General features: G+C 38.5%; 2 protein-coding genes across 2 annotated transcripts; one reads left to right on the top strand and one right to left on the bottom strand.

Annotated features, from left to right (window-relative positions):
• On the bottom strand, positions 2282-6034 carry LOC109833893 (protein FAR1-RELATED SEQUENCE 5-like). The gene is made up of 2 exons (XM_020401747.1): positions 4924-6034; positions 2282-4827 (listed from the first exon to the last, which is right to left on the bottom strand). Exons 1-2 carry the CDS (start codon positions 4981-4983, stop codon positions 2566-2568), a joined length of 2322 nt encoding a protein of 773 aa, XP_020257336.1. The 5' UTR covers positions 4984-6034; the 3' UTR covers positions 2282-2565.
• Positions 7327-8345, top strand: LOC109832237. Its single transcript, XM_020399664.1, has 2 exons — positions 7327-7840; positions 7967-8345. Exons 1-2 carry the CDS (start codon positions 7598-7600, stop codon positions 8210-8212), a joined length of 489 nt encoding a protein of 162 aa, XP_020255253.1. The 5' UTR covers positions 7327-7597; the 3' UTR covers positions 8213-8345.

Genomic DNA, 11852 nt, shown 5'->3' with positions numbered 1-11852 from the left:
AGACTCTCATGAATTAGCTGCAGAGGTAACGTGCTACTGTAACATACCGACACCACTAAAGCTTTGCAGGTCAGGAGTAAACAAGGGCAACTACTTTTGGGGCTGCGCCAACTATCCAAATAGGCAATGCCAGTATTTCAGGTGGGCAGAAGAGCATCATGATAACAACCAGCGTAAGGTAAATTTTGAATGTCCCTCTCCTCAATCAGTTTCCCAAGTTAAAGATGTGGAAACCAAGCACTTGCCTATCCAAATAGGCAATGCCAGTATTTCAGGTGGGCAGAAGAGCATCATGATAACAACCAGCGTAAGGTAAATTTTGAATGTCCCTCTCCTCAATCAGTTTCCCAAGTTAAAGATGTGGAAACCAAGCACTTGCGAAGAGAATTAAAGCTTGCAAACCAACAAGTTGTTTACTTGAAGAAATGTATTGTTGTTTTAGGAATATTTAGTATTTCCCTTGTTGTCATAAACATTGTAATCTGCTGTTTGAAAATGTAATGCAAAAGTTTGAGAAGAATGCAGGGACTCTTGTGTAAAGTCTGAGTTCAAATACAAATCTGAACAGATTGAGATGAAAATGATGCAGCAAATCCCCCATGCATATAGGTAACAAAAACTTCTGTGATTAAACCAGCAACAACAAACTGCACGTTGCATATGCCAGAAACTCCCAAAGTGAGAACAAGAGGAATCACAAGCAATAGGTATCTGAAATCAAACATGATAGCAATGAAAGCATGACAAGCAAAGATATATATTTCAAAGTGTTAATAATCCAATTCAACAGCTTTATATTAAAAGCTTAAGAGTATTATATTCCAATGGTGAGAATGATAAATAAAGTTTGACAAATCGAGTTAGTTCTAGTTGTCCTACTGTTAGTTCTAGAACATATCGAGTTAGTTCTACTTCAAGTTGGCGTTATTTCTAGCACAAGTGTTTGTTCTGTGGCCCATGTTAAATAGTATTGACTACAAATAGGTTAGAACTAACAAGATATCGTTTGGACCTAACAAATTTGACCTCGCATAGAGCTGTAATAGAATTCACAACGGTTAGAACTGACATGAAATCGATTAGAGCTAACATGCGATCTCGTGTTTGTTCTGGTGGGCCATGTTATCCCTAGCAGAGTAAGTGTTAGTTCTAGCTGTCCACTTGTTTGTTCTATCCCCTATCGAGTTAGTTCTAGTTGTCCTACTGTTAGTTCTAGAACATCTCGAGTTAGTTCTATTCTTGTTGTCCACCTGTTAGTTCTATCCCCTATCGAGTTAGTTCTAGTTGTCCTACTGTTAGTTCTGGAACATCTCGAGTTAGTTCTACTTCAAGTTGGCGTTATTTCTAGCACAAGTGTTTGTTCTGTGGCCCATGTTAGGCCTATCTCAGTCATTGTTAGTTCTATATGTCTTCCTGTTAGTTCAAGCACATCTCGAGTTAGTTCTACTTCGTGCCACGTTATTTTTAGCACAAGTGTTTGTACTCGAGATGGCCATGTTATCCCTAGCTCACTCCTAGTTAGTTCTAGATGCCCTCCTGTTAGTTCAAGCCCATCTCCTGTTAGTTCTACTTCGTGCTGGCGTTATTTCTAGCCCAAGTGTTTGTTCTGTTATGTCATGATATCCCTAGCTCACTCCTTGTTAGTTCTAGCTGTCCTCTTGTTAGTTCTAGAACATACAGAGTTAGTTCTATTACGTTGCTTAAATATTGTACCCACTTAATCAAGCCTTGTACCTACTTGTAAAAACTTTTATACCCACTTAATCAAGTTTGGTACCCACTTAATCAAGTTTGGTACCCATTTATTCAAGTTTTGTACCCACTTAACCATGTTTTGTACCTCATTATACTGGAATCAAAATTTTGTACACACTTTTTCAAGTTTTGTACCCATTTATACACGTTTTGTACCCAATTAATCAAGCCTTGTACCTACTTGTAAAAACTTTTGTACACACTTAATCAAGTTTTGTACCCACTTAATCAAGTTTGGTACCCATTTATTCAAGTTTTGTACCCACTTAACCATGTTTTGTACCTCATTATTCTGCTGCAAATTTTGTACCCACTTATTCAAGTTTTGTACCCATTTATACACGTTTTGTACCTACTTAGGCACCCTTTTATACCTCTTTGCTCTGGATTCAAATATTGTACCCACTTAATCAAGCTTTGTACCCACTTAATCAAGCTTTGTACCTAATAATGCCATGATTTTATTTTTGTACCCACTTATTCAAGTTTAGTACCCACTAATTGCTCGTTTTGTACCCACTTAATACTGTTTTGTTCCTCATTGTTCTGGGGGAAAAAATTAATTCAAATTATCATCCATACATGATTAATCCATACAACCACATTATCATCCATACATACATAAATCTTAAGGGAAAAGTGAATAAATCAAATTGTGAACATTCAACCGAAACACATGCTTTGTTTTGGCCCTCCGTAAACTTTGTTTTGGCGATGCCGTTAACTTTCTCGACCTCCACGAGCAACATTTTTGTTCTACAAAAAAAATTGCAACTTTATCATGACAAATGCAAAGACATTGAAAAAATATTAAATCAAGATTAAGTATAATACCTTAGCTAAAGGACAACTCGTTATATAATGTCCTTTTCCCTTACAAAACCCACAAAATCTTTGTTTTTTTATACTCTTTTCTTGTGCTATCTCCACTCCCGACTTAATTCTAGTAGCATGTGCTGGTCGTCCCTTCGTGGCAACAGGCTTATCTGGATCACGAATAGTGATTTGAGTTGCTTCCTCTATAGAGATGGGTATGGATGAAGTAGGCATCTTATTGCTGGCATTGCTCTCATTTCCATTGTCGTTATGTTCCTTCTCAATCTTGGAATTCTCAACTTCTTCAAAAAATGAGTCTAAAAAAGCACTAAACTTATCATGAAGTGTACTTGAAGTCAATGTATCTTCTAGTGCCTTGTTACATCTACTCCTAAGGGCCCAATGTTTAATGATAGATAGTTGGTCTTCACTATTTGTAATGCAATTTCTAACAACTCCGCAACCAACATGTCTTGCTTTAATTGTCCATCGTTGCATGATATATCTTGATGGAATTTCTAATACTTGCTTCTTTACTAAAATGTGCAAGCTATGTTTGCATAATATACCTTCCATCTCAAATCTCGCACAAGAGCACTTAATTCTTTTTTCTTTGGATGTATCGAAAACAACATGATGCTTTACTATCTTCTTGCTTTCAGCCTCGCTATCTATATTCCAAACGGCATAAGTAGCACTTGCGCCGTCCTTCGACAACTTTTCATGAAGCATGGAGTAACTATCCTTGAGTTCTTTCTGAAAGATAGTAAACAGATTCTTCGTATAATTCTCCCGAGCTTGTTTTTCAATGGGATGTTCAATTATCAATGTAGGAACTGAGTTTGTGGACTTAAAATCTTGCTCAAGTTCAGCGGCTCGGCGAGCTCTGACAGCATTATCATACTGCTTAACAAAATCATGTAACTCGGTATTTACATTCACAAAATGATCAAAAAAAGCATTAATTCCCTCACTCCGCTGAGTAGATGTCATTCCTGCAGTAAAAGTGTCTTTAAGATACACTGGAGCCCAATGATCTCGATGATTGTATAAATTTACTAACCAACTCCTTTTATCTGCACCATATTTGTCCCTCATTTCTTCCCAACGCTTTTCAAATTTTTCTTCCGATTTACTCCAATACCATTTGTTATACTTTACACCAACATCCTCACCATAATCATTATGCATTGATTGAAGATTTTGTAAGGCATTCCTACGAAGGTGCCAAGAACAAAAGCGATGGCGAGTTTTAGGAAAAACTTTGTGAATAGCACCACACATAGCTTTATCTTGATCAGTGATGATTGTTACTGGTGCTATACCCGACATACATTTTAACCATTGGCTAAATAACCATATAAACGTCTCCTCCGTTTCATCGGCCAGTAACGCACACCCAAATAGAGTAGACTGTCGATGATGGTTAACGCCCGTAAATGGTGCAAACGGCAATTTTAAATTGTTCGTTCTATATGTAACATCAAAGCAAACAACATCTCCAAATTGCAAGTAAGAAGTCCTCGACCTACCATCCATCCAAAAAACACTTCTCATCGTCCCATCATTTTCTAAATCAAGTGCGAAGTAAAATTGAGGATCAGATACCTTTTTCTCTTGAAATTGACGAACTATGTTCACGCACTCATGGCCGACGTTGTTTCTTCGTTTAAGTCTAAGTTGTGCTTGGCATTCTTGTTGAGTGAGAGAGCCTTGTTCATTGCCATGAGCAACGTCTACAACCTTACAAATGGCAGAAGGCCGTAAACCTTGATTGTCAAGAGTATCTATCAACCTTTTTGTCGATTGAGCTCGATGAAGTGTCCGATGTGAGTAGTGCTTCTTTACCCGAGTTGGGGTGGTTAATGGATGACCATTATGCTTACTGTTTAACTTTCGGACCACCCATTTTTCAGTGCTTCTATCAAGTCCAATAACCATCCTTGCGTTGCATCCACATCTTGTATCGAACTTTCGAATTACATTCCGACCATCTTCTCTTTTATCTTTTAAAGATTTAAAGCCTTCTTTGTCACATACAAATATTCTAGATAGGATTGCATCTTTCTTTCTCGACCAAGCTGTGTGACCCTTGCGAACACCAAATCCCTTAAGTCTGGCGTATGCATTGTAGAAATTATAAGCTTCCTCATGAGTAGAGAACTCCATTCCGATATATGGATCAACGCTGTTTAAATTATCTTCACCATTTTCAACGCCCATAAGCTCATCACCATTCTCCTCATGCTCGGATGCCTATAAAAATAGAGAAACAAAACTCATGCTAAAAGACAACTATTTTGGTATATGTCATTAGTTAGTAGTACACTATAAACAATAAGATATTATCACCTGAGGGGGAAGCCATGTTGTAGATAGTAGATCATGGTCCTGGCTTTTATCTTCTTCCATTGTTGCCTCACGTGAGAGAATTGGTGGAGTGTCTATACAAGCTATCAAATTATCACATATAAGAAGTTCAAAATCGCTCAAAAAACGTCATCAAGTTGATCTTTCAATTTCACTAAACAATTTCTAAACGATAGTTTAAACCAAATTTAAAGTTTATATCCAATTTAACAATACATGGCAAAAATAGCTCTAAATTATCCGGCTCGTAGCCATAGAGTGAGTGCTGCAAACCAAGTAATGTATGAGCTGAAATTAAAAGGAAGAAGATAGATCCAAGGAATATGCATGAGGGAAGATAGAACCATCATGAAATCCACTAGATCTAACAGGAACGCCAACTAGAACTAACATGCCTCGTAATAGAACTAACATCATCTCCATTAGAGCTAACATGCATCCCGGTAGCATTAACATGCATTTCAGTTAAAACTAACACGTTAATTTAGAGCTAGCTAACATGCATTTCAGTTAGAACTAACACGTTAATTTAGACCTGATGCCTTACCTCGGTGGAGGCGAGCTCGACAGCGGCGAAGTGCGATGAGCCGGCGGCAACACTGAGCGGGGACGGCAAGCGCAGGCTGCGGCGATTTCGTGAGGTGGAGAGGAGGGGGGAGGTGATGGCGAGGATGACGTCGAGGGCTTGATCGATCTCCGGAGGCGGCGATGAACCTGAGGGCTGAGCTCGAATGCCGTCGGAGGCGTGGCTGATGACGAGGGGTGAGCTCGATGGCGAGGACGAGTAGACGGCGATGACCCGGCGGCGACGCTCAGCTGCGGTGATCTCGGGCGCTGGAGAGGAGGAGGGGAGGTGATGGCTAGGGCAAGGGGACGGCGGCGACGCTGATCGGGGACGTCGAGACACAGGCCGAGCTTGGGCGCCGGCGCTTTCGGGCGGTGGTGAGGGGGAGGAGGTCGGTGATGGCGACCGAATGCGCGATCTTGAGCCGGCGGCGACGCTGATCGGGGGCGGCGAGCTCCGGCGGCGATTTCGGGCGCTGGAGAGGAGGAGGCGGGAGGTGATGGCGCGATCTGGGCGGGAGAGATGAGAGAGGGGTAGGGATTTTGGGGGGATGGGATTTTCAACGAAGGGCTCAGATCTCTCTGAGGGGTTTTGAATAAACGGCCCAGATCGCGCATCCTCAGATGACAGCCTACGGAGTCACAGCACAGATATCAATGAACCCTATATATATATATTATATATATATATTATAATCAGGATTCATATATATATAATATATAATTATATATATATATATTTATATATAATATATATATAGTTTATTAATATATATAGAATATTATAATATTTATATTATATTATATATATACTATTATATATTTATATATTATTATTAATTAATGGAATATATATAATATATATATTAATAAACTTATATATAAGTAATTACTTATTATATATAATTTATTATAGATATTATATATATATATATATTATATATTTATATATTATAATTATATATATAATATATAATATATATTATATATATAAATATATAATATTTTATTAATATATATATTATCTACATATACTAAATATATATATAATAATTAATAATATATCATATAAATTATGTTATATATATAATATTATGATATATTATAATCAATTTATAATATAATAGTATTATTATATATAATATATAATATATATAATAATAATGATTATTAATATTATATATATTTACTAATATAAGTTTATTATTAATTGCGTACAGATTAGTTTTACTGCAAGTATTTACTAACAGCCAATGAACAGGATTATAGATATTATAATGTACGTCTTTACTACGCATTGAAGTGAATATATTGTTCTCCTTATGATAATTTTATTTATTTATATATATATTATTTATAATATATATTATATTATAATATATAATTTTTAATTAATATAATATATATATATGTATTTATATTATATATCTTTATATAATATATAATATATTATTTATATATAATATATATTAATATATATTTAAATGTTATACTATATATATAATGCTCATAGTTAATTTATAATATATTTATATATAAATATTATTGTAAAAGCCTGCTATTATGACCAGAAACTGTCTTTCCTGATGAAAGCATTGCCAAGTTCACGTTACTTCCGCAGTATAAGATGAATGATTATTATGTTCTATCTCTTCGAAATTGACCTTTGCTAATCATAGTAAAATATAAACAACTCTGCTGTGTATCTGCAGCAGATACACACTGCAGATACACAGCAGTGTGTATCTGCTGTGTATCTGCAGATACACTGCTGTGTATCTGTAGCAGATACACACTGCTGTGTATCTGCAGCAGATACACAGTCACATATATGCAATTTGATTTTATTTCTGTATCATACCTTTAGTAAATCATCCAGACTTCATTTGCAATAATCCATATCAAAGATAGAATTGCTTTTATGCTATAATCTTACTTTTATTTTGTTTTTATTTGTTTCTTAAATATATCTACTTTTGCATTGTCGACTTACAGTTGACTACTTTATATTGTGTAGAATCGAGTCATCCAGGAGGCAACCTTATCAGGGGTCGATTCAGCCACAGAGGACGATGCACTTTGTTTCACCCAGATGTTAGATTCCCTGCACGGAGGGCATCACGGCGGTTATGAAAGAGGCATGGGCATTGGTGCCACTCGGACTTACTTGAGGACGTCCTCCATACCGGAAATCGACACTTCTAATCAGGAACTACGTCGCGAGGTGGCTGATCTTAGAGCTCGGGTAGCTGAGATGGATAGTCTCAGGGAGGAGCTTAGGGAGGAGCTTAGGGAGGAATTTAGGTCTCAGATGCATTTGATTACTAACAATATGGTACATACACACTCTCGCATACACATGTACATTGGCACAAATATGCATACATCTTATACACGTAAATATACGCACAGACTTAACACTCAGACATGTATACACTCATACATTGCTACTATTTTATAGGTTAATTCTCAGGGCGCTCGTTCTGCTCCCACTCGTGGTGATCCATCAGCTTTTACGCGACCGGCTCCAATTCATCAGCCCGCTACCGATATACCTCATTCTGGTCGTCCTGCTTCGACTGCAAACACTTCTACTTCCAGTGCTCAAGGTTTGTCACATGAGAATATTGCTAGGATATTTGCAGACTTAAGGCGTTCGGGCTTGTCCCAAGAGGATATTCTTCGAGGAATTTCTTCTGTTCATTGATTGGATGAATTAGACTATTCCTATCTTATATTTTGGATGTATGAGACATTTTGGATATTAGAGACAAATATATAATATTGGATGCTTTTCATTGTGAGATATTGAGTAATTATTGTGCATTTATCTCTAATATTGCATATTGAGTAATTATTGTGTACTTATATATAATATTAAATATTTAGCATCGCTTGAGATATTTTTGTGTATGTATATGTTTTTGATTCATTGTGTAAAATGTGTATATAAACAGGTAAATAAATAAAATAGCTGAAATGAAAAAAAATATTAAAATTAATAGGCCAAACGGGTACACCCGTTTGGCCAAATATGTTTCCCAAACGGGTATACCCGTTTGGGACAAGTTCCAAACGGGTTCAACCGTTTGGGACTAGTTCCAAACGGGTGTACCCGTTTGGGCTACCGTTGGGGAAAAGTTATCCCCAATGGCTTTAGCCCAAACGGGTGTTTTTTCTCGTCCAAACGGTTATAACCGTTTGGGAGGGGGTTTTCCCAAACGGTTCCAACCGTTTGGGCAGGCCAGTTTTGTACTAGTGTTCGCTCACCTGCTTCTTTCGACCTGCTTCTCCTACTTGAATGGGGCCCACACCTCTTAGGGGCTATTTGGTTCTTTTTTTTGGGTGGTAAAAATGGGAAAAGCTGTCAAAAATATCAGCTTTTTGGCAGCTTTACCCCAAAATCACCCCTTAAAAAGGTGATTTTAAGGGAAAGCTGCCAAAAAACTAACATTTTTGACAGCTTTCTCTTCTTTTACCACCCAAAACAAACTATCCAAACAGCCCCTTAGACCACGTGCTTCTTTCTACTACTTGAATGGGCCCACATCAGCATCCACAACCGCCTAGACTTGAAATGCTATCAGACTCTGATTATAGGATCAAAAGTAAAAACCATACATCTTTAGTCTCAAATAAAGATGGATATTACATATTAGTCCCTTAAATCTAAAATCATTTCATATTAGTCCCTCAATTCAATATTAATTCCCTATATCTTTGAAATTGACCATTAATCCCTCGATGACCAAAATCTACAGTATTCCATTTTACGCCTTCAAATCTACTAATTCCATATTTTTTGACACTTTGTTGTGACAAACTTTATACTTTTTTAATTGAGTTTTGCTACAGGGACCTAAAATATGGGACCAATAGAGGGGACAAGTGAGGTGTCTCTCTCATATTGGATAATGAGTTGGCCATCATTAATGATGGCCAACTTATTATCCAATAGAAGGGAGACACCTCACTTGTCCCCTCTATTGGTCCCATATTTTGGGTCCTTGAGGAATTTTTCTTTTTAATTTTGACATACAAAGGTTTGCTTCAGAGTTATCAAAGATAGAAAGGTGGTTTTAGAGAATAGGATTCCTCAAGCAAGTTTGACAGTACCGAGTGGAGGTAAAAGTACGAGGTATCTTTACCTAAGGTAGGGGCAATATCTATGTCTATTAGCTGAGTTAGTCATGGAATTTACTCAGCGAGTAAGTAAATCCACATAACAAGACTTTATTGGTTCCTTTGGCATGTACTACAATCAATAAAGTTATGGAAGTTGGTGCTAGAGGAACCGATTATCGATGAGAGTCTGATATACAACTTATCTTCAAACATTCGATATGATTTGAAACAAAATATATGATTTTAAAAACTACAAGAAAAAATGCAAAGATATAATAAACTAAAGGGTAAGCTGTTGTGCGCAGCGGAAATTTCGGCAGCACCTCCAGTGCGCAAGGTGCACAATAAGAGATTAGATCGTAAGAATTCCTGTCTCGCCAAGGAAACAAGAATCTGAAACGGATATCTCAACAAAGTGAGATATCGGCTCTTCCTCTCATCAGTTCAATCTGAAACGGATATCTCAACAAAGTGAGATATCGGCTCTTCCTCTCATCAGTTCTAGGACTGACCTGTTGAGAGATCCTACAAGCTATTACAAATGAGATATCGGCTCTTCCTCTCATCAGTTCTAGGACTGACCTGTTGAGAGATCCTACAAGCTATTACAAATCACGGTAATAACACAAATTTTTACGTGGTTCGGCAAATAGCTTACGTCCACGGGGCAAGGAGGGGGGAGATCTACTATTAGAGGGAGAGATACAACTAAGGTTTACAATCACTCAATCTAAACCCTCACACAAACTCTCAAACATTTCACACAATCTCTCTACAAAAGGATGCACAAAACCCTCAATAAAGGGGGCTGCTCAAAACCAAAAGAACTCTCTGCTTTCGCACGCCGTTCTCCTCTGCAGCCGCAAAAACCAAGCACCAACCTCCTGCTGTGATTTTCTGCCGTAGCCGCAACAAATCAGCCTTGCACCCTTGCACGCAATTGCACTGCAGCCGCAAACAACTCCCTGCACACTTCCCAAAAGAAAACCTAAGGAATATATATAGCACAGCGGACAATCGGGTGGGCCGCGAAATTGTCCGCGTGAACTTCCGTGTTCACACTAGGGTGAACTTTGCTACTCTGCGTGATTGTGATGTTGGTGGGCCCTCCCACGTTCACAATTCTCCACCTCGGTGAAGTTTTCCCAAAACTGAGCCGGCACCAATATGAACACTAATGTGTCGTCTTACCAAATTCGGCTGCACCAATGTGGTTGCCTACGTACCTCCTCTCCCAAGGGATCAAGCCGCACGTAGTTCATCAAATGGTCGCTAACGACCTCAATCCAATAGAAGAGTTTGCAACCCTTCTCCAATATCACGATCAAGTCTGCGGTTGATAGCACCTCCAATGGCCCTAAACTGAAACAATCCAAACACCTCCACCTGAGATGAACCAATGGCCATGTCTAGACTACATCTATCAGCTGCATTCGAATCAATCAACCTATCATCTGCATCCAAAACAACATGATTCCCAATCTGTGTCACATCAGCTGGAATCCCAAATGATGCAGTATGATCTGGAGTCTCCACCCAACGTGGAGTAGCATTACTCTCCAATTGCTATGATGTCCTAATGATCTGATCACCACCCTCCATCTGTCGAGAGTTAAACGTGACATACCTGTTCAGAACAAAGTCAGAAGCCAATACCTGATAATTAAACACGCCTCTGAATCCCAAATGTGTTATCAGATCAAATCTCACATCCACGATGTGACCAAGTGCTGGGTAGCCAAACATCCGACGTAACCCAAAATCTGAAGCAGCTCCATCATATCCCATATCTCTACATGTAGCAGTCGACAACCTATACATAAGATGGCCCAAACATGTCGTAGCCCGCACACCAATGCCAATGCTCGGCATCAAACGCCGATCCTCCTCCAGAAAGGAACAGCTCCCCAAATCTGTCATCTCATCACGTCGCCTCAAAGTTTCCACACCAATGAAGTGTCTCCAATTGCCGTGAACTCGGTACAAACGCAAGAAAGAACCCCTACCATAATCAGAACGTCGGGTTACCTTTATACTAACACACTTCCTCCATCTGTTGCGGGCTTCTAGGACTTCACACCAACGGAACTTGGTTACAACCCACCAATGCCTAGAGCAATCCCTAACTGCGGAAACCATATATTTATTACCTCCCAATAATGCTCCCTTGGAAGGCCCCCGAATGCCTGAATGAACACCCCTCAGAAGACCCCTCGAATGAT

This window comes from Asparagus officinalis, chromosome 3 (genome assembly GCF_001876935.1).
Source record: "Asparagus officinalis chromosome 3, Aspof.V1, whole genome shotgun sequence".
NCBI lineage: Eukaryota > Viridiplantae > Streptophyta > Magnoliopsida > Asparagales > Asparagaceae > Asparagus > Asparagus officinalis.
This window is presented reverse-complemented; position numbering and strand designations above follow the sequence as displayed.

What these genes read in the sequence shown, in the direction of transcription:
- LOC109833893 (XM_020401747.1), bottom strand. Translation starts at nt 4,983, where the DNA reads ATGGAAGAAGATAAAAGCCAGGACCATGATCTACTATCTACAACATGG. An exon ending in CAACATGGCTTCCCCCTCAG is followed by an intron (nt 4,828 to 4,923) that starts GTGATAATATCT and finishes CTATTTTTATAG; the next exon opens with GCATCCGAGCATGAGGAGAA.
- LOC109832237 (XM_020399664.1), top strand. Translation starts at nt 7,598, where the DNA reads ATGTTAGATTCCCTGCACGGAGGGCATCACGGCGGTTATGAAAGAGGC. An exon ending in ATTTGATTACTAACAATATG is followed by an intron (nt 7,841 to 7,966) that starts GTACATACACAC and finishes ACTATTTTATAG; the next exon opens with GTTAATTCTCAGGGCGCTCG.